This window comes from Echiichthys vipera, assembly GCF_963691815.1.
Source record: "Echiichthys vipera genome assembly, chromosome: 4".
Lineage (NCBI taxonomy): Eukaryota > Metazoa > Chordata > Actinopteri > Perciformes > Trachinidae > Echiichthys > Echiichthys vipera.
The window spans coordinates 13,970,568-13,992,765 of record NC_139829.1 but is presented as its reverse complement, the minus strand read 5'-3'; the positions used below and the strand labels follow the sequence as shown (position 1 = coordinate 13,992,765).

The 22,198-nt window shown below is 43.1% G+C and overlaps 1 protein-coding gene across 1 annotated transcript; it reads left to right on the top strand.

Moving 5' to 3' along the window:
- On the top strand, positions 1 to 21,505 carry nsd3 (nuclear receptor binding SET domain protein 3). Its single transcript, XM_083912227.1, has 25 exons — positions 1 to 121; positions 2,370 to 3,226; positions 4,644 to 4,895; positions 5,019 to 5,181; positions 5,728 to 5,882; positions 6,087 to 6,710; positions 6,796 to 6,958; positions 7,062 to 7,162; positions 7,709 to 7,754; positions 7,854 to 7,984; positions 10,751 to 10,876; positions 10,968 to 11,094; positions 11,185 to 11,385; positions 12,859 to 13,038; positions 13,722 to 13,868; positions 16,291 to 16,447; positions 17,117 to 17,319; positions 17,427 to 17,539; positions 17,620 to 17,766; positions 17,864 to 17,986; positions 18,655 to 18,771; positions 18,869 to 19,010; positions 19,415 to 19,521; positions 19,622 to 19,826; positions 20,670 to 21,505. The coding sequence occupies exons 2-25, from the start codon at positions 2,414 to 2,416 to the stop codon at positions 20,933 to 20,935; spliced, it is 4,809 nt and encodes a 1,602-aa protein (XP_083768353.1). The 5' UTR covers positions 1 to 121; positions 2,370 to 2,413; the 3' UTR covers positions 20,936 to 21,505.
- Positions 21,506 to 22,198: the final 693 nt, after the last annotated feature.

Here is a 22,198-nt window from a genome sequence, read left to right as displayed (position 1 = left end):
CTGCGCTTTAAATCTATATTACAGGATTTTTTTTTGCTTTTTTTTCTCTCTTCCCCCTTATATATTAAAACGAGGAACCGTTGCTGGCTGGTGTATGTGTTTAGAATGGGACACGCTGAAGGTATTGATATTTTTTTGGTTCATATACATTTTCTCCTGCATCTCTCGACTCTCGCATCAAAATCTGTGCCTCTCTTTGGCGTTAAGCGTGTTGGCCGTAGCTGCTGCTGCCTGCTGCATGTTGTTGTCCCCCTCCCCTCTCTCTCCGGACCGTCTTTTGGGGTCGTAGCTTGCTTATTTTAAGGCACATTTCTCTCTAAACCGCCAGTGATGGAGGTTTAATCACGCCAGACAATTTGATTTAAAGGGGCAAAGGCAGCCATATTGGCAATGGAACGCTAGCCTAGCCACCGTTAGCTCCCCCTTTGATCTTCTTCCATGTGTGATGCACACTAACGGATAAATTACTGAAAGCCGTTATTACTCGAATGTGGACCGTTTTAACCGTTAGACGACAAACGGTCGCCTTCGAACAGTTTTAACGGTCCACATCTTCCCCCCCTTTTGTGATGCCAGGTAGCTTCCATGCTAACATCGCAGACAGCTATAAGATCATTCAGTGAAACATTTTTTTGTCTGCGCAGTCGTTTTTGTCACAATTGTAAGTATTAATGTTTACCACAACACATATTAGACCCCTAAAATAATAACACAAGTCGTTACATGTAGCTATATTGACCGTTAGTTGACACCTTTTTATGGATGTTTACATCATTATCCACCTTTGCCTCAGTGTTGAAACCACAATCAGTGGATTAGTCTATTCACGGAGCCAAGCTTCAACACTTTTAACCTGATCAGTTACTCATAATAGATATTCAAAGGGTATAGGATAGTAGTATATAACAGGATAAACAAGGCATTGGTTGCTGCTCTTTGTTTTGCTGTGATAGCAGGCCACCATGTGTTTGTGTTGATGAATAAAAACTAAATGATCTATTGCTTGTGAAAGGAGGCACTACACAGACGCCTAATGGCCATCAAAGAGGACACTTCTTCATCATAAATAGGCCTACAAGCTGCCTACACTTAGTTTTTTATGTGTTGAGAGCAAGTTTAAATAATGAAGGTGATTTTCTTGGATGAGGATTTGTCCTTCTTTTGTTATTTGATCATACAAGTCAATTTATTGTGCACTAAAAGTCAGGCAGTCCTGTGAGTTCATCTTTACTTCAACTAACAATCTTTTTTTATATAATTGACTCATCTAAAGAATACTTCAGTACATAATTTAGTCTGTTAAATTGTGAAAAGGGCTCACCAAATCCATCAGAGGCCAAAATAACACAATTATATTGGTAGTTTTGAGTAGTTAGCAGTCATGAACTTAATATATTCAGTTTATTATCATAAAAGACAAGACACTCAAAAAAATTCACATTTGAGAAGCAGTGATTTCTTCCCCGGCCAGGAATATTGTTCAGTTAATCTGCTAACCACCACTCTTGAGTTTATTAGGAGTTGTTACATCTGACAGATACATTATATCCTCAGGAAGGTGCTGTAAGCAACATAATATTTTATAACTTCATAAAGCATCGAGGCTGGATTACCCGTCAGGCATAGCGTGGTACTGCTCTGGGGCTCCCGAAGGCCCCCAGTCCCCTGGTTGGCAATTATTTTGTTTGACACATGCAAATTTGTTTGCACATATGCACCACGTAAGCACAGTATTAGCTGAAATGGTAAGAGCAGGAGCTACATTATATTTAAGATGCATATTTGGAGATTTTTTTTCATTGGGCCATTTGTCAGCGTAGATGCAGACTGGAAAGATGGAAAATGACATGACTATGGTGTCATCCAGGCATCTGTCTTAACCACTCCACGGTTTCAGCTCATTTTGAGGCTCTGTCTGAGTTTAACAGTTTCACTATTAAAATCTGGTTTTAAAAAATTAGATTATAATGTCTACATAGCACATGTTCCTAAATATATTTGTTTTTAATGGAATTACCCAAAACTAAGTGACGCACAGCAAACCAGGGGCAGGAAGAGCGTCCCAGAAATGAGGACTGGTAGGTTTCTGTGCCAAAATGTGATAATGCTGTCATGTGTAGTCTGCGGGATGCACTGTACCCATAGATAGATATACAATATGCAGGGAGCAGATTTGGTTCTACATATTACTTAATTTCTCAGAGCTTTGTAAAGGATAAATGAGATGGTCTTGAACAAGGTATTTGGCTGGGTTTTGATAACACAGTGTGTCGATGTGATAATGGTCTGCCTACCACTGGTTTAGTCAGAGCCTTCCCTGTGTCTCATTTAACTGCATATATATAGATATATATAATCTCTGTCAACAGGTCCAGTCAAAGAAAAAGACAGTTAAGGATGCAGGAGCCCAACAATGGATTTCTCCTTCTCTTTCATGCAAGGGATCATGGGAAATACAATTCAGCAACCCCCTCAGCTCATTGACTCAGCCAACATCAGACAGGAAGGCACCTGTGACACCGGCAGTGATCCAGGCGAGGATGGTGGTCCCTCCTACGATGCTGCCCTGGATGCAGAGTTTTCCTACCCGCCCTCAGCCTCGGAGGACATGTCGCAGGTCTCAAACGGCTACCCGCCTGGTCTGGGCATGTACGAGCCGCAGGCCAAGTTCTCCATGTACTCGCAGTTCCCCAACGGCTCGGCTAATGGCTACGGGGCCATACGGAGCTACGGAGATCACGGTCTCATGCCGGGGGAGGGGACGGTCCTGAGAGGCCCGGGTCTCCAGGAGAGACCTCTGTCCCCGGTGTCCCCGCCTCTTCCCACACATCACCCTCACCTCCACCACCATCATCATCACCCCCATCACCACCACCACGCGCACCACTTCCACTCAAACCCACCTCATGTACAAACCCACCCGCACCCACAGAGTCCTCCGCCGCCGCCACTGCCCTCTCAGCACCACCTGTCCCATACGCCTCACATCATGACCCACACTCTCCCCCCTCCTCCCCCATTACTCCTGCCTTCCTCCAGTCCTCCCCCCTCCCTTGTGGACAGTACACCGTCGTCTCAACCCTCCCACGTCCTGTCCAACACCTCTGGTGGGGTGCTGAAGAAAACCAGCTCTCCAGAGATCAAGCTGAAGATCATAAAGACGTATCAGAACGGGAAAGAGCTGTTTGAATCTGCGCTGTGTGGAGACCTGCTGCAAGAACTGCAGGTAACGTGTGCATATCCAAGCCAGTTTTACACAAACGCACACGCACGCACACACACAGGTCTAGATCACTGAAGACAGAGGGGAATAACTATAATAATATAAACATAATTATTTTTAATTGTAGAAGTGATCTTTTATGCAGAAATAAATCCTAAAAGTGTGCCGCCTGGCTACACCTTCTCAAATAAGAGGATTAGCTGTTGTTAATCTGTTTTATTTCATTGTACAAACAATTGATAAACAATTAATTGTTTATTTAAGTAAAAATATCGCAGTTAAATAATAATAATAGCTTCACAATGAGCCTGTTGAGTGGGAAAGTTTCATCATTCTTGAGATTGGACAAAAAAATCTTACTGTACTAGCTTTTTACCACATCTTATAGTATAACCATAAGTATTTGTTTCTCTGCATGCACACCTTTAGGGCTACTACTATTAATCTCAACATATATCTTTGCATATTTTTATTAATGTCTGCAAGTAGTCAAGCATGCCCTTACTCACTCATGGAGTCTTCAAATTGCTTACTTTGTCCAAATAGTATCTCTGAAGCCAAATATATTGGATTACTGTTGTATAAGACCAGAAAACCGGGCCAGGTAGACAATGGTAAACATTTTGACGAATTGAAGACCAGTTCTTAGCTTTTGGTTTCCATCAGTGTCAACGGCTTTTTAACATAAAAAAACAGGGACAGCAAAATGTGCACCCCAAAATACATGTATTTTTAAATTTGTGTTGCGTTAGTGACATTTAAACACTGCTGTTACAGTCAGAGCTGGAACCAGACACGCTGCATGTGCGTGTGTTCGTTTAAACAAGTGCTGTCAGGCATTTGTTTAGAGATAATGGTGAAAGCTAATTAAGTTGTTTGGCTATGGGGTGAAAAATTTGCTTAACCAGTCAACATCAGAAACGAAACGTGCAAATTGATATAACTGACAAAAGGACCAGATGAACCTGAACGGAAATAAAAAGGACATTTGTAAATTGTAGGGTCTTTCACGACACATTTTCATTATTAGGCTACCCTAATTACTCAAAGTATAAAAATGCCAAAAATGGCCCCCAAAGCTGACGCCTGGCAACCACTTATAAAAGCCTGTGTTGAGCCTTGCATAAAAAGGAACCTTCCCATAGAGACTCACGTTGAGGCTGGAACCAGAATCGTTTGCCATTTACCTTGAAAAATGACCTTTATTGGTTAAATCCATTATCAGAAATGTTGCTGGATTAATTTTCTTTCCATGGATTCAGCTCTGTTCCAGCTCTACATACAAACATAGCACACACACATCTGAAGAAGTTTTGATTTCAGTCGACAGAGAGATCCATTTTTGAGTTACCTTTTATATAAAAAGAAAACTTTAACTGATGCCTCATCACCATTTTTTTTTCTTTTTCCTACTCATCAGAAGGAGTCTCAGAAGAACGAGGCCACTCAGATGCAGCGCAGACATGAGAGGAAGAAGGAGAAGAGGAAAAAGAGTGCGAGGCTGCAGCAGCTGCAGGTCCAGGAACAGAACCTGGACCAGAGCCAAACACAAGCAGATACCACGGAGCGGACAGAGGACATCCACATCCAGCCCCAGCCGATAGAAACGCCCCCAGACCAGACAGAGAAGCCCCCGAAGACCGTTATCAATACTGAACCAAAGACGCCGAAGGCAAGAGCACGGCTCTTCACTCACCACAGCAGTTTAAATTCTTTGCACACCAGTTGCTGCAGATTATAGTTAAAATACTTGAAGTATGAAGCAGACCAGTGACTCGTTCTTGTTCCCGTTTAGGTTCCGAAGGTCCATCATCCATCAGTGATCCAAGAGACGGGCTTCTGTAAGGAGTTTGTGATCGGAGATCTGGTGTGGTCCAAGGTGGGCACCTACCCCTGGTGGCCCTGCATGATCTCCTCTGACCCGCAGATGAAGGTCCACACTCGCATCAACACCAGAGGTACGGGCCTGTTTTCTGTTACAATAGATGAATAGGGATGGGAAGCGGTAACCGGGTCCACTAGAGAACTGGCAACAAATTATAACCAGCTAGGAATTGTACGCCTCCAAGCTTATCAATTCCTTTTATCGATACTAGCATGTTTTTCTGAATGTTGCTCAGAGCAAAACAAGACAACAAACTTTTACACTTTAAAGTTAACACTGCTGGAAACTTGTAACAAGGAGTCGTCATGGTGGACAGGAAGAAAAGTCCTGAAGTGTGCGTTGTAATAACATTAGCGCCACATGGGCAGGCATAGCTGATTTTAGATTTGAAAAAAGAAAAGGCTGTACAAATATTCTCTCATTTCATCTTCACTGTGTTTTATTGCTGGAAATCCTGTGTAGGCCTATTTTAAACCAGAGCAGAAATCAATAAGTGAACCGCTAAAAAATCAGACCGACTCACTAATGGCATTGGTATCATTTAAATCTTATCAATTCCCATCCCTACGCATGAATTTGTGGGGACATAAACGCCTTTCCTTTCTCCGTCTCTGTGCAGGTCACAGGGAGTATCACGTCCAGTTCTTTGGCAGTGTCGCTGAGCGGGCGTGGATCCACGAGAAGAGGATAGTCCTGTACCAGGGGAAGCAACAGTATGATGACCTTCAGGCTGAGACTTTGCGCAGGGCCACAAACCCTGTAGAGAAACACAAAGTACGTACGAAACACTCTCAGAAATGTTCTTTTTTTCAGATGCTATGAAGGCATTTCAATAAGTAAACCAAAGTTTACTCTCGGTTTTATGATCTTTCACACCAAAGCTTTATATTAAACATCGTTTACCATTTCAAATGTATGGACAAAATCAGTCTTGGTGAAATAAAGCTCATCGGTTGTTTTGTATGTTTTCTTCTGCAGCTTCTGAAGCCTATCCCTCAGCGGGAGCGTTCTCAGTGGGAGGTGGGTGTGGGCCACGCAGAGGACGCCTTCGCGATGACGCGGCAGGAGCGAATTGACAACTACACCTTCATCTACGTTGACCCAGACCCTCATGAAGGAACGTCAAGCAGAAAACCCAACATCAGAGCTGAGAAACGAAACCGGCGCTCCAGTGGCTCAATCAGTAAGAAGGAAGAGGGAGGAGTGAAGTCACCGGAGAGAGAGCAGCCGCCTCGAAGGCTGCTGCCACGCAGACAGTGTAGTGTTTCAAACACAGAGGACAACACAAACTCCCAGGCCCCTAAGGAAGAGAAGAACCAGAACCAGCGGAAGACCGGCTCCCCAAAACAGAACGCTGGTTGTGATGCACGAGCACAGCAGGACTCGCCGCCACCGGTCAGGGCCTGGAAAACAGCAGCCGCCAGGAAGCTTCTGCCTCTCTCCATCACCATGAAGAGACTGAATGTGGAGATCACAAAGTGCGATTGGCCTCTCCTGCAGAAAAAAGCAGCTCCGTCTCCGAAAAAAGAACAAGAAGAAGAGAAGGAGGAGAGAGTGGAGAGAGAGGCCCGGCAGCCCGACCTGGGGTACTGCTCACCTGAGGTTGGTGTAACTCAGGCAGACACAAAAATGTAAATCCTCACTAAGGTGTGCTGTAAGGATACTCAAATGTTGGTGCTTTCAACAGGACAGCAGAGCTAAACCTGAGCCCAGTCCAGAGGAGGAGGAAGACGGGGACGAAGGGGAGGAAGAGGGGGAGGAGAGGAGAGGCTCCCCCGCCAGTCGGAGGAGTGAGGAGGGAGGAATGCAACAGACCTCCTCTCCTGGATCACACCACAGTAGTCCACACGGTTGGTACAGACACAGACATGCACGTGTGCTCTGTTGACGAATATTTGAGGAGTTTGTAAAGTTGCTAAGAGATGCAAGCTCAATATTGTTATGCATGTTCAGGTTCTCAGGAGAGGAAGCTGCAGCGGCGGTCAGTCAGGAGCAGGTCTGAGTCAGAGAGAGGCAACGATCCCGTCCCTAAGAAGAAAACCAAAAAGGAACAGGTATCAGTCCTCCGCAGATAACCTGGTGAATTGTTGAATGCATAAAATTGCCTCATTCCCAGTTTGGTTCAAGCCTGGTACCTTTCCTATACACTTTGTTTGGTTTTTTATTTCTACACTGTCAACTATCAAATAAAGGCAAAATTGGTCAAAATACAATAACGAAGCAAAATAATAACTGGTTGAAATGTTTCTTTAGAACTCACATTCACGACTTCAGATGCAAAGACATTTATAATATTAAAAGAGAGGATTTTACAACACAGGTATTTTTCCTGCATCGTATCATTTGTCCAGTAGGAGAAATGATTCTGTTTACTGTAAGTAATCAACCACCCGTGTGCTTGAACGTATATAAGGTTGTAATGTTGGGACAAACTCTGCACACCTGCACCACAATCCTGTCAAATCAGTGGCCTTGATGAAATAATTTAGTGGGCCTCATTATTTGAATGCAATGCAAGATTTTCTCTACGCTACATGCTACCGCCTGACTCAAAATGAGCACTACAAAAATCTAAACTTCTATGTTTAACCTCCTCACAGGCTGAAATGGCTCCTGAGACCACACTGAGGGCCGGTTCACAGAAAGGTAGGGGGTCCTTCTTTCATGCCTCCTGTAAACCTCTGTGATTGTGTATAAAAAGAGAAACCTAGCATTTTTTTGAATGCTCTGTGTGTGACCCTATAGGAGCAAGTGAGATCTCAGATGCCTGCAAGCCTCTGAAGAAGCGAAGCAGAGCGTCAACAGATGTGGAGATGGCTTCTTCTCAGTACAGAGACACCTCTGACTCTGACTCTAGAGGTCTCAATGACCCACAGGTAGGATTCTCCAGAAATATCCACAGGCGCACAAAGAGGAAAATGCAGTATTTCTCCTGCACACAAAATGTGTATAAACGGGGCTGCCGTGTGATAAACAAACATTGAGAGGCAAAAGTCAGAGAGCCTACAATACAATCTTTTATTATCCCCTTAGGGAAATTTGTTGTGGACTCCACAGCAGTAACCTGAAAATGGTCTTACCCCGGTTAAGGGAATAATCAGATTATTGAAGTTCTCCACGTATACATGAAAAGGGGTTGAACGGGAAAACGACGGAGTAGCTCGACCTCTGGTACAGTAGGTGGCTCTCCGCCAACATACAGCTGGTCGGAATACGGCTTTTTTTCCGGTTCACCTTTGTCAAAAATCACAAACGGCGACTTTTGGACAGAATTACGACTGAAACGGGTCTTCTTGGTAGTGATGTTACTTGCCATTGCTCTGTTTTTTTCACGTTGTTTTCGGTGCAGTTGCTTCCTGGTTTATTCTATTCCCGTGTCAAAAGCCACTGCCGCGGAGTGGGCAGGGGGGGTTATAACCAATGGAAAATGTGCAGACACGAAACCCGATAGTAACCCGGAAAGGCTGTTTACATGCACGAATAATCGGGGTACTGAAGGACTTATCTAGTGCTGCGTTCAAATAGTGGTTCAACATGTCCTCGTTCACTTCCCCTTTGCCCCCGGGGGAATCCCTGCCGCCATCTTAAGGATCATTCTAATAGTCTGAAAAACTGAGGTGAACTTGGTGAGATGAACCCTCGGGGGGGCTGAGTGAACAATTGTCACTCCAGAGATGGATATCACCCATAATGCATTGCAGTTATGCATTTGGTAGAAGAGAATACATCCATGTGTAGGTGGCAGTGATGGACGTAAAACTCTGTGATTGCTCACCACTAAAGAAGAATATATATAAATAAAGCAACTTCTTTATCATCATTGAAAAACCTCACTATCTGACTTGCTTTTCAGTTTTCTCTAAATAATATCTTATAAGTCTGTATTCTTACATGTGTGGGCTGTCCGCCTGTTTAGCAGATAGTTTCTGAAGAAAATCTCATTGATACTTAGTATTTTACTGAAAAAGGACTAGTTGCAGTAAATATTTATTCAACTTATTTTAGCTTATATATCCTTACTTGACTTGTGCGGTTTCTTCTCAACATCATCTGTGTAAACCCATGGAATAAATGTTATTCTGCAATATGTCATAGGAATAAAAATGACAATAATCATGATACAGATCACAAACGTTTCTTAATCAAAGATGATGCAGCTGTTTACAAGGTGCTAAAGGTGCAGATGTATTGCAATCATCAGTAGAAAACACCTTCATCTCATTGAAATGAGTCTAAAGGTATTTGTGAATATTTAGAACAATACAACGCTAAATCTACAACTGGTGGGGGATCCATGATAGTTTGGGCTGAAGTAAATGAGGGCAGGTGCTCCTCCCCCCCGTCCAATTTCCCGCAACTTTCCACGTGGCCTCCGTGTGACTCCACAGTTACAATCGAACAACGATCACACTATTACATTAAAAACCGCAAACTTAAAAAACAGACATCAGATGTACCATTGCACATTGCTTATGGAACTCGACCAGTAATTAATCCCCATGAGACTGTTGCACACAATCCTCAAGGAGCCCAGTTTAAAAGTTTGATGGAAGTGGGGATAAATCAACAGTTAAGTTTACAGTGGGGACTCTGTATCGTCTGCCTGAAGGCAAGAGCTCAAATTCTGTGTAAAGAACATGTGATGGGTCGACCTTTATCCTCTTGAGCATGCCTGAGAACTGACTTCTCACAAACGGACTGGAGTGGCTGGTATTCATTCCTCCCCATAACCTTCATGGCTGTGTGTACCACACGAGCATGCTTGGTTTTGAGCTGTTCAGAAAGCTTACCATACAACGCTGACATCCCATATCTGGTTTAGCTCTCGAAGACGGCCTGGTAGAACAAAAACATGATCCTGTGGTCCACACCAGACAGTGTGCGTAAAAAGTTCAGTCTCTGCTGTAAAGGAGAAAACAGTTTTGAGATGGACCTTCCAGCTAAAGGTGTCATTCAAGTGAACATCTAGGTACTTGTATGAGCAAACCTGCGACTACTACTACGTTGTTTAACTGTAGGGTTGTGATTGTTTCATCATCGGTTAATCTGCACATTATTTTCTATAGAATGTCGGAGAAACTGTTATGGACATTTTTCACAATTTTCTAAGTCTGAGGTGATGTCTTTAAATGTCCTCTTATGTCAATCCAAAACCCAAAGGTTTCAGTTTAATATGATACAAAACAGAGAAATCTGCATGAAAAGTTAACGTTAACCGATTATCCAAATGGTTGACGATTATTTTTCTGTCTGTATTTTGTTTACAGTATTTAACTCTGCCTATTTGCATCTTTTATGTATGCGGTTTACAGTGCAGGTTTTATCAGAAGTCCATCCGAGTTGAAAGGATCAGTCGATGATTCAACTGAAAGATTTGATGTTTGATTTGTTTTATAAGGTTTTTTTTACGCAATATAGTTTCAATTTTTTATTTAATGAGCAGAATCTGAATATCTTTGGTTTCTTTGCTACTGGTTGGTTTAAAGAAGATATTTGAAAACATCACAATGGGCTCTTGAAACTTCTGCTGGGAATTTATTACTATTTGATGAGTTGATTGATTATGAAAATAATGATTTGTTGATATCTACACACTTGGCTTAAGGAGAGACAAACCTGATTGCTCTTTCCTCATCTCACAGGGGTTGTTTGGTAAGAGTCTTGACAGTCCAGCAGCAGCAGACGCAGACGCTTCAGATACTCAGTCTGTGGACTCCGGCTTGTCCCGTCAGGACGGCAGCACCGGCAAGAGAGACACCGTCTGCCAGGTCAGCGCTGCTCATGATTCATCTCTGTTGTACTCTCTTTTTTCTAAAAGCTTAGGGAGTCATATTAACTGCCTTTCTCGTGTGTGTGTAGATCTGCGAGGTGTACGGAGAGGGTTTGGTGGTGTGTGAAGGCGACTGCAGCCGACAGTTTCACCTGGACTGTCTCGGTCTGACGTCCCTACCTGAAGGCAGATTCACCTGCTTGGAATGCAGAAACGGTGAGCGACTCAGAATCCATCTCCACTGTGATCACGTGTGTTGTGTTTGGCTCTGTACTATCACAGATGCTTTCTCACTCTTTCTTCTAGGCAATCATACTTGTTTTAGCTGTAAAACAGCAGGCCCGGAGGTGATGCGCTGCTCCGTGTCTGGGTGTGGTTGCTACTACCACGAAGACTGTGTCCGTAAACTCTCCGGCACCACCAACAGTTCGGAGGGAGGCTTCTGCTGCCCTCAGCACAGCTGCTCTACCTGCTGCCTGGAGAGGGACCTCCAACGAGCCAGTAAAGGTAAAACACCCTCTCTGACCCACTGCTTGAGTCGGCAGTGGAAGCTTTCCTTTTCCGTAATATTTTAGGCCTCTTGCTGAGGTTATTGACTTACAGCATTAGAAAAAAAGCTCCAATAATGAGGAGTGCAAGGGTCAAGGCTTTACTTCCCTGCTAGGTATGAAAGAGAAGTGCAAGAGGAAGAAATAAGACAGTGTGTTTTTCTTGAGGGAAATTAGATTGAGAATAAGAGGACTGACAGAAATGTGCTACTTTAAAAATCATGGACTGCAAATCCTGAAGAATATTCGGTGACACAGTCCTGCTACACACTCTGGTTTCACCTGAAACTAAAAAGTACTCTGCAGAACATTGGAGAAAAATTGAGTAATTGCCACAGTCAGGGAAATGTCTTTTAGATGATGGTGCATTATATTGCAGGAAATATCACATCTAAAGAAAGGAGAAGATGCACTGCAGTGTTTGCAACAAAGTTCAGACATCTTGTGGTTTAAAAATGAACCTCAGATGCCTAGAAAACATTTGTCACACTTATTAAGGCCCTTAAAGGTTTAGCACCTTCTCACTTCAGAGATTGCTTATCTGAGTATGTTTCACACTGTACACTTCATCTGGTGCTGCTTTGTTCAATGTATCAGAAATTAATCACAAAAAGTTTGGTGCTTCACCTTTCTGCTGTTATTCACCAACTCCCACCACAGATCGGACAACTTCTGTTGATGGTTTATAGAAGTTATATTTTATAGCTTTTAATTTTTTTTTAATTATAAGCTTGTTTTGTATTATTCTATTTCATCTTTTATATGTTTTTTTATTTGTATTTCATTGTTTTTTGCTTTCTCTTTTGATACCTGTGTTATTGATTTGGTTATGTTTACTGTAAGCAAATTGAGCTGCATTTTGTTATTAAAGGTGCTATATTATTATTATTATTATAACATGAATAGTACGGCTGGATTTTTACATAGTGATACAGAGACGATTATTTATACGATACCCCATTTTCAGCCAACTTTCATCAAGGTATTTCATAATCCAACCTTTCTGGCTTGTGCCCCCCTATAAATGAACTGCGTTTATATATTATTTAGGCCCAATAATCTAAAATTCTCAAATATATCACCCAAAAATACCAAATGTAAGAGAAAGGTCCAGTCAATAAATATAATGTATAAAGAAGCAAGGAGGAACAATTACACTTTTACAGCTAAATGTCTTAGCCACCAAAAAAGTACCAAGTAGTCACATTTTTCCCTTCTGATTTCCTGTAATTACAGCTGGAACCCATAAAGGAATCTAACCTAATTCCTGATAAAAACTGCAGAGACTGGGAGTGAACCTTGTCACAGCTCTTTGTGTTTCTGCACAGTATCGCAGCTACGACTCATGTAACTGACAGAGTTAGCAGTCCTCAAAAACGTTGGACTTGCTGTAAAGTGTCCACTGAGTCCCTCTCTTCTGCCTCCCGTCCAGGTCGTCTGATGCGTTGTATCCGCTGCCCAGTGGCCTATCACACAGGAGACAGCTGCGTGGCGGCAGGCAGTGTGGCCCTCACCCATCACATCATGATCTGCAGCAGCCACGGTACCACCAAGAGGAACGGCCTCCTCACCTCCCCCATCAACGTGGGCTGGTGCTTCCTGTGTGCCAGAGGTAAGCTCTCGCAACTTCGCCATCCTCTCCTGCAGACGTGTTTTTTTCTTTTCTTTAAAAAGTGACCTTGAAAACACCAAACAGACCGATGTGGAAGTTTTTAATGTCTCCACACTCGATGAATTTGCTTCAGATTTGTGACAAACTGCAAACTCTTCTTACTTGAACTTCACATCGGACTTGATCGCCCTTCATGATTGTGGTGTTTTTATTTTAGAAATATAACTTTTTTTTGGTCACAACTGCAGTGACATCTGAGTGAAAACTGAAACTTCATGTACTGTACATCATTTTACCTTTACAATGTTACATGTTTGGCATTGTTGTTCATGTATAACAGTGTAGTGAAATGTTTTCCATCACGATACTAATACTATGAATGATCCATGCTGTCACACTGCACTCTACGCCACACTTTTTAATGACTTTCAACCAGTTTAGATCTAATGTTTTGCCTGTTACACAACGAGTTGAGTGCACTTTTTTTGGCCTCTCTGTGTCGGGACAACCTTTTTTGTGTGTGCGTGTGTGTGTGTGTGTGTGTGCGCGTGTGCGTGTGTGTGCGCGTGTGCGTGTGTGTGTGCGTGTGCGTGTGTGTGTGTGTGTTCTCTTTTTTGTGAATTTTGGGTCATTTCGAGTTTGACTGCGGCTCACCCCCGTCTCTTCCTGTGTGTCTTGTGTAGGGCTGTTAGTGCAAGACCTTACTGACACCATATTAAGTTCATATGCCTATAAGTCCCACTACCTTCTGACTGAGTCAAATCGTGCTGAGTTGAAATTACCTATGATTCCCTCTCCTTCGTCAGCTACCAAAAAGAATGTTGGGAAAGGTAACTGAACAGTTTTTATTTCTCCTTTTGTCCCACTGGTCTGTGTTTGTGTTGTGCCTGCTCCCCTTTTTTGTAAGCATCTTTCATTTCAACGCCTTGAGGTGCAAAGTTAATTAACTGGTTAAACATGCAGTTAATTTTAATACAAAGTGGCACAAAGTAACTTCAGCCAAGTTCCCACATCAACACGTTAACAGATAACAATGAGTCTCATGCAAGAACAGTTTTGGATTCTTATTCCAAACCTCTTTTTTTCCTGCAGCATTTGAAGTTGGATTTACTAAACTAAACTTTTTGTGTATTGTCCTTTTTCACAGCAGACATTTTGACATGTCACAGCAGAAAAAGCACAGGTGCAAATGACAAAATTAGTTAATTTAGCTGCCTCTGTTTCACTGTCCCGCTATTGTGCATGCTGGCTAACTGTCACATTGCCGTGGCTTACTTGGACACTTGAATAAAACAGATAAATTGTTGTTATTACTTATGATTATAATGTTATCAACACCTGTGCTCCTCATGCTCCGATATATTAAAATGTCTGCTGTGAAAAAGGCAGGCCGCACCATTCAATGAGTTAACTCCCATTCAAGTTAGCTGAGCATTAACCTGAAGTAGCCGGCTCTGCCAGAAGAAGTCTCCAGTGTGCCTGCGCTATGGGCCACACTGTGTGGAAGTCGTGTCGATCATCCGGTCGTGAAACTTTTTTGGCTTCATGTGCTTCAGAGCAGCTTTCCCTGGAATTAACGGGGCTCTACCTCGGACGCTGTATTCAGTTCTCTTAATTCATCCATGGTTCAAAAAGGAAATGGTTAAACGTGAAATAAGTTGTTAAGATTATCTTGGCAAAGCAAAGTGTTACGCTTTTGGATGCAGCAGAGGATTCTCTAAAACATGCCAATAAAATCAAAGACTCTTGGCAAAAACAAAACTTGTCAGACCTCAGTAAATTGGCACGCCATGATAATTTGGGCTATTACAGAAATACATTTTTATTTAGTTATTTATATTAGTTGATTTAGGCATCACATTTAAACTCATTATTCTCATTCTGATAAAAGTCAAGTGTTTTTTCCTTCCTGTGGAACAAGACAGATTATCTGTACATGATTTGTACGACAGATCTGAAAGGCTTGGGAATTTTGTTTGTACCCATGAGGAAACCCGGTGAACGCGACAAGTTCTCTAAAATGACTTGTACGTGCCACTTAAGAGCACATCTGTCTGTATGAGCGGTTCTTGCATGAGGCTCATTGTGAGATTTGTTTGTGCTGTGCATGAACAATCAATCTGGGTATATATCTCTGCAGCAAAGTTTTTTACAAACAAGATCAATCAAACCATATTTCTATGCTGGGAAACTATAATTGGTCATTAACCTTAACAACAGCTTGATGCAGGATGCTCTGGATAAGTTCAGGTTCTGGGTGTGGTTTGTGGAGCTTCTCACTGCTGGAGGAACTCTGCTTCTCTGCTTCAGCACTCTGGGCTTGTTTTTGATTTGAAAGGCCTCACCTCACTTTTTATGCTGACTACAACTAAGTTTTATTTTTGACTGAAGCTTTAAGATGAAATTCAGTTTTTGCTCACCTCCATTTTCTCGAGCTTTGACCTGCCTTGGATGGAATATAGTCTCAATAAGGACTAGGTTTGATTCCAGTTAAGCAAAGATAAGTGCCAGAATAGTAAAATGAATCCTTTTTTAAAGTTGTGATGGAAAGAAATTAAAACATTTTGCAAATTGCAACATACTGAAATATCTGATTCCATGCAAGCTGGTCTGTGCAGGATGTGTTCTGTGTGATGGAAAAAGTTTGCTTTTTACTGGCAGGACTGCATGCCTGCTTTTTGCCAATAATTTTGAGTATAACCCTGATTCATTGTTAACTCGCTGGCTGATTTTAATACCTGTGCTGCTGCATGTGTTTCCCATAGACTGGTCTTGGTACAGTGCTCTGAATCTGATTGCCAGACATGCTGTAACTGCTGCAATGAAAGTTGTTCCCGACCTGAGAACCCCCTTACAATGGTTTCCAACCATGTTTTTCATGCAGTAAGGCTCTCACAGGAGCCTCCACTCAAACAAAAGCTCCTAGCCTTAGTTTTTAATTTCAGAATAATGACCAGATGTTATTATGGTAGCTTTAGATACGGCACTATAATGGCACTATTTTCATATCACACTAGATGTTGAAAAACCTTGAGTTTGTGCTGTTTTTGTACTTTTCTTATGCTTGTCTGCAAATGAGATTCAGAGTTTGTCCAGGTTTTAAGGTGCATCACCTAATCGTACACTCCTCCTCTCTTTGCATACCCATTTCCCACAACGCATGCATACACACACACACACACACACACACACACACACACACACACACACACACACACACACACACACACGTATACATCCATACAAATGTAGGAGGCAAGTTGCTGTGCTGCGACACATGCCCGGCTTCCTTCCACCCGGAGTGTCTGGAGATGGAGATGCCGGAGGGGGCGTGGTCCTGCAGTGATTGCAGGGCAGGGAAGAAACCTCACTACAAACAAATTGTCTGGGTCAAACTGGGCAACTACAGGTACGCAGAGAGCACTGGTTATAGACTGCTGAGGGTGGTGCAACTGTCAGTTTATGGTACGTTTACATTCAGAGGAGTCTGATGATACACTATGTTTTTCTTAATAAATCCAATGAAAACCAACCATCTTCAGTAATGGGCTTTCTTTACAGCATTAGATATATATAAAATGTATATAAAATATGGAATATCCCCAGTGTACTGTTAAAGAACCGATTTGCTTTGCACCTCACACTGAAACAGGATGTGATACGATATTATAGATGCAGGTATTCAGGAAATACTGAGCAGTGCACAGCAGTGGCGTTTTCCTGTGTGACTGCTCTTTTAATATTTATGCTGCAGTTCATACTCCGGCAGGGTACTAGATTAAAGTGTGGTAATTGGTTGACAAACACTGTCTCTGCCAAACATGTAGATCTTGTAGGTCGGGGATCAGTGATTCTGCAGGAGCTTGTGAAAAAAAAATTGTTGCCAGAAACTAATTCTGAAAAATGATCATTCAAAAATGATTAAATGAAAAGCAAAATAAATTTAGCTGATGCTTCCCTTGGACTATAATAACTTTAGTTGACATATTTTATGGGCTATAATAACTTTAGTTGACATATTTTAGGGTTCGTTTTTCACCACACTCTTCTTTTTCCTCTGTCCCGTTTCCCCTCGCAGGTGGTGGCCAGCAGAGATCTGCAACCCTCGCCTGGTGCCATCAAACATTCAGAGCCTTCGCCACGATGTCGGTGACTTCCCTGTCTTCTTCTTTGGCTCCCATGACTACTACTGGATAAACCAGGGCCGTGTCTTCCCCTACGTGGAGAATGACAAGAACTTTGTCACGGGTCAAATCAACATCAACAAAACCTTCAAGAAAGGTAATTTCTTCTTAGAAAGTTTTGTCCTGCCTTGACCAACCTGTTGTGACTTTATCCTTTAAAAGCGGCAGGATGGATGAATCACTGATGTTGTTGGTGTGTTTTAGCTTTGGAAGAAGCAGCCCGGCGGTTTCAAGAGCTTAAGGCGCAGAGGGAGAGCAGGGAGGCTCTAGAGCAGGAACGCAACTCTCGCAAACCTCCACCCTACAAATTCATCAAGGTAATGTCATTACCTAAAAATGTGTCTATGAAATTAGTCTTCAGTGTCTTTACTTGTTCTTTGGGTGTTTTCTTTTTCAGTCCAACAAACCCGTGGGGAGAGTGCAGATGCACGTAGCTGACTTGTCAGAAATCCCACGATGCAACTGTAGACCAACAGATGAGCATCCTTGCAGCCTCCACTCTCAGTGTCTCAACCGCATGCTGCAGTACGAGTGTCATCCACAGGTCTGCATGCATGTTTGTTTTTTAGCTCATTTCTTTAAACTGAAAACCGGTGAGGCAGCCGTGATAATCTCACCATACCTTTTTCTGCTGTTGTCAGGTGTGTCCTGCAGGAGACAGCTGTGAGAACCAGTGTTTTTCCAAGCGGCTGTATGCAGAGACGGAAGTGATAAAGACGGACGACCGTGGCTGGGGCCTCAGGACCAACCAGGCTCTCAGAAAGGTGGGGGTTGAGCTCAATCATTTCACCCAAAACAGCATCAACGTCTAACTGCTAATTTGTATTTACTTTCATCTAAAATGTGAACTAAACCAATCCTACATGTCTCCATGTGTCCTCCTTGCAGTCATAGAAAACTCATGGTAAATGAGAGAAAAGGTCAAATGTCCTGGAAAATGATTTCTATATCTTTTTATTTTCCTTTATCAGAACTCACAAAATGAATATCATTACTATCTGAAAGAGCTATGTTATTTTCAGGATCATATTAACGTTCAAATGGTAACATTGGTTTATGCAACACAAGTATTTTGAATAGGCTGTTATGCTGCTGATTTCATAGGTAAGTGATGGCCACTGCGAATCTTTTAAATCAGACTTCGCAGACAGATATTAGTGTGACGTGACCCCTGTCCATCGATCGAATAATGGATTAGTTGAGTAATCGTTGCTGCTCTACAATACACAAAACTTCACAATGGTTTTCCCTGGCTGATTGTAGTTAAAGTTAAAAAATAACTTTTATCTACCAAGCAAATATGGTTAGACTGTCAATTCAAAAGGCTCTGTAACAAACGTGTCCCGTTTATACTTGAAATTGACTCCCGCCCTTCTCACTAGCATCATTTTAATTAAGGGTGTAAGAATGTGATGTTTGTTGTTTCCTCCAGGGTGACTTTGTGACAGAGTATGTGGGAGAGGTGATTGACTCAGAGGAGTGCCAGCAGCGAATCAAACGCGCCCATGAAAATCACGTGGCCAACTTCTACATGCTCACCCTCACCAAGGTAAAACCAAGGAGGCTGCTGAACATTATTCAGAGGAGAGACTTCCACCGGATGTTTTTTAAACCCTGCTGTCTTAATTTCCATCTTCCCCCCGTAGGATCGTGTGATAGACGCTGGCCCAAAAGGAAACTCGTCTCGGTTTATGAACCACAGCTGCAGCCCAAACTGTGAAACGCAGAAGTGGACGGTAAACGGAGACGTTCGCATCGGACTCTTCGCCCTCTGTGATATTGAGGCTGGTGAGTTCACATGGGAACACATATGTTCTATTTTATTCCTACGTCAACATGCACAAAGGGCAGCTGTGGCTCAGTGGAAGAGTGGGTCGTCCTTTATTCGAGAGATCAGCGGTTCGATCCCCAGCTCCGCATGTCGAAGCGTCCTTGGGCAGACACTGAACCCTGAATTGCTCCCCGTGGTGCGCATGGGTGTGTAAATGTGGTGTGAGTGGTTAGATTAGATGCTATGTAGATGTCCACTGCCATCAGTGTGAAGGTCTGTGTGAATGGCTGAATGTAACAAACACTGTGAAAGCGCCTTGAGTAGTCAGAAGACTAGGAAGGCGCTATATAAGTCCATTACCATTACCACTCAGAGTCAGATGATCCATTTGTTGTGAATCTTGTCTCTGGTGTTCCTGCAGACACAGAGCTGACGTTCAACTACAACCTACACTGTGTGGGCAACAGGAGATCGTCTTGTCACTGTGGATCAGACAACTGCTCTGGATTCCTCGGGGTGCAGCCAACGGTGAGGATGTTTACCTTTTTGTCTCGATGAATCCAGCTCCAGAGCAAGGCTAACTTTGTGTTTGACACAATCTCTCGTCATTTTATAATGTTTCTTCCAGAGCGCTGTGGTGATGGAGAGGGAGGAGAAAGCCAGGAACGCCAAGCTGAAGCCGAAGAAGCGCAAGCTGAGGCCGGAGGGCAAACACGTGCACGAATACTTCTGTTTTTGTTGCGGAGAAGGAGGCGAGCTGGTGATGTGTGACAGAAAGGACTGTCCAAAAGCATACCACCTCCTGTGTCTCAACCTCACCAAGCCGCCATACGGTAACGACACAATGAGCTTGTTTGTGTGTGTGAACCAGTAAAATCTATAGATGCTCAATGTCAAAGTCTGGCTGACATCTCTCGCCTGGACACCAGAGGAATCTGCCGAGCTCATTTTTTATTTGCTCTGGCAGGTACCCCTTTCCCATTTAAGCAGATCCTGGTGGACACAACCATTTATCTAGGCTGATTTCAGCAGAATAAATGTTCTTGCTGTATTGCTGCAGACATAAAAACAATAATTTGTTAGTACTTTTTTGGTATGTGACCCCTCAAAACTTGATAAGGTCTACTTGCAGAGAATCCTTTTTGGTTTTATCTGCATAGTTTTAGAGGCCTTAAGACATATCCACAAGAGAAAAAAGCAAATATTAGATTTTGTGTGGAAAAAATGTTTTCTTTCTGCTCTCCTGTCCTTTTCAATCCTCTCACAACCCCTCACATTTGTTCGAGACCTCTTCTGTAGGTCACCCAGGGTGGGACGGATCGGTTCATCCAAGTAACAATAAAACACATTTTCTTGGACAGGTTTTAGCTGCGGAGGTTTTGAGATGTCAAATGAATAAATTAAAATAGCTGATAGTGAGGTCTGAGGATTGGGGAAGGTGTGGAGGCAGAAATCTCAGAGGTAGAATATTGATGCTAAGGGAGAAAATATGTCCAATTTGGGTGGACTGAATCTTTAAAAGCTTTCAGAGAGGATGGCACATAATTGGCATAGTTGGCAGCATCATATCTGTGCCTCGCACAGTGTGATTAAAATGTTTTAAACACTCATTTTCAGATACTGATATCCTGGCAGCAATGACCATGAAATCTCTCTCTCTCCATGTCTGTCTGCAGGACGCTGGGAATGTCCGTGGCACGATTGCAGCATCTGCGGCGCCCCGGCCTCGTCTCTCTGTGACTTCTGTCCACGCTCGTTCTGCCGGGATCACGAGGCGGGGGCGCTCACCTCCTCCTCCCTGGAAGGCCGCCCCTGTTGCTCCAGTCACAATCCCGCCAGTCCCCTGGGCTCCAACTCCAGCTCGACCCAGCTGCGCCGCTCTGCTCTGAGCCCCGCCAGCGTCAAAGAGGAGCCGGAGGAGGACCAGCCGACTTCAGAGTGACACCGCAGCTCCCTCAATACCTCATTCCCTGTAAAGTGCGCTCCGGTCCACCTCTGATCTGAAGCAGTGCACGACGAAAAGGGAATACAGTGCTTTTTGAACAGTGCGATGGCCGAGACTCACCGATGAACACCTCGATGCCGTTTTGTGTCGAGAGCAGAGCGACTGGAGAGTTGGCAGGGGAAGTGACCAGGCATCTTTGTGCGCTGTTTTCTCTCCTCTCTTGCCATAAGACGCCACTACTAACGCTCTCAACAGTTCGTCTGCACCCCATCAGAAGGCCCAGACCCCCACCTCATTTATGTTTCTTTTGTTTTTTTTATTTTTACAGCTGTGGAAATTTTACGTGTTGTCACGTTGTCAGATACGGCACTTTTGAAAAACTCGATTAGTGAGGTGGAGGGAGAGGTAGAGAGAAGAGGAAGAGTAGGATGACGTGAAGCTGAACCTCTCCACCGCCATGCTGCTCCTCTCCTTGTTTACCTGCTGTAGGCTGTGGTCGGCAACACACACACACACACACACACACACACACACACACACACACACACACACACACACACACACACACACACACACACACACACACACACACACACACACACACACACACACACACACACACACACACACACACACACACACACACACACACACACACACACACACACACACACGAGGAGCCAGCCTTTCTCCTCCACAGCCGATCATCACTCCAGGCGTGATCAGTCATCTTATTTATCTCTTCTTCTTCTTGGAGGGAAAAAAGGGGAGGAAATGATCGATTTTGTGCAATTTTTTTCAGGACCACACTACATTCCAACCTTCCTTAGACATTGGTTTTAATATACTTATGGGTATAGATGAATATAATTATATACAGTATCTATGTTTGTTAATGTTTACAGACAGATTCTCTCACTTCATCTCGGTGAGTGGTGTATTATGTTTGTTTGTTTAGGTGTTAAGCATTACGCAGACCTCCTTGTGAAAATAGTCCTATTAAGGTGAAATATAATGGTATATAGTGTAATGGTATGACATTACAGAAGTACTTGTGATTTTCATATTGCCAGTCTCACTCGCCATTGTGTATATAATTGGCTCATAATATTGTAAAGTACGTAAAGATCAGGAGGGACGGAGCCTCGCCTCTCTGGTTGTTCCTGGCAGAAGGAAAAATGCTTTTTTAAACAACAAGACAGAACCTTTTTATTTTCTTTTTCAATACAGTTGTGTTCCCACATTTCCTCCCGAGCAGTT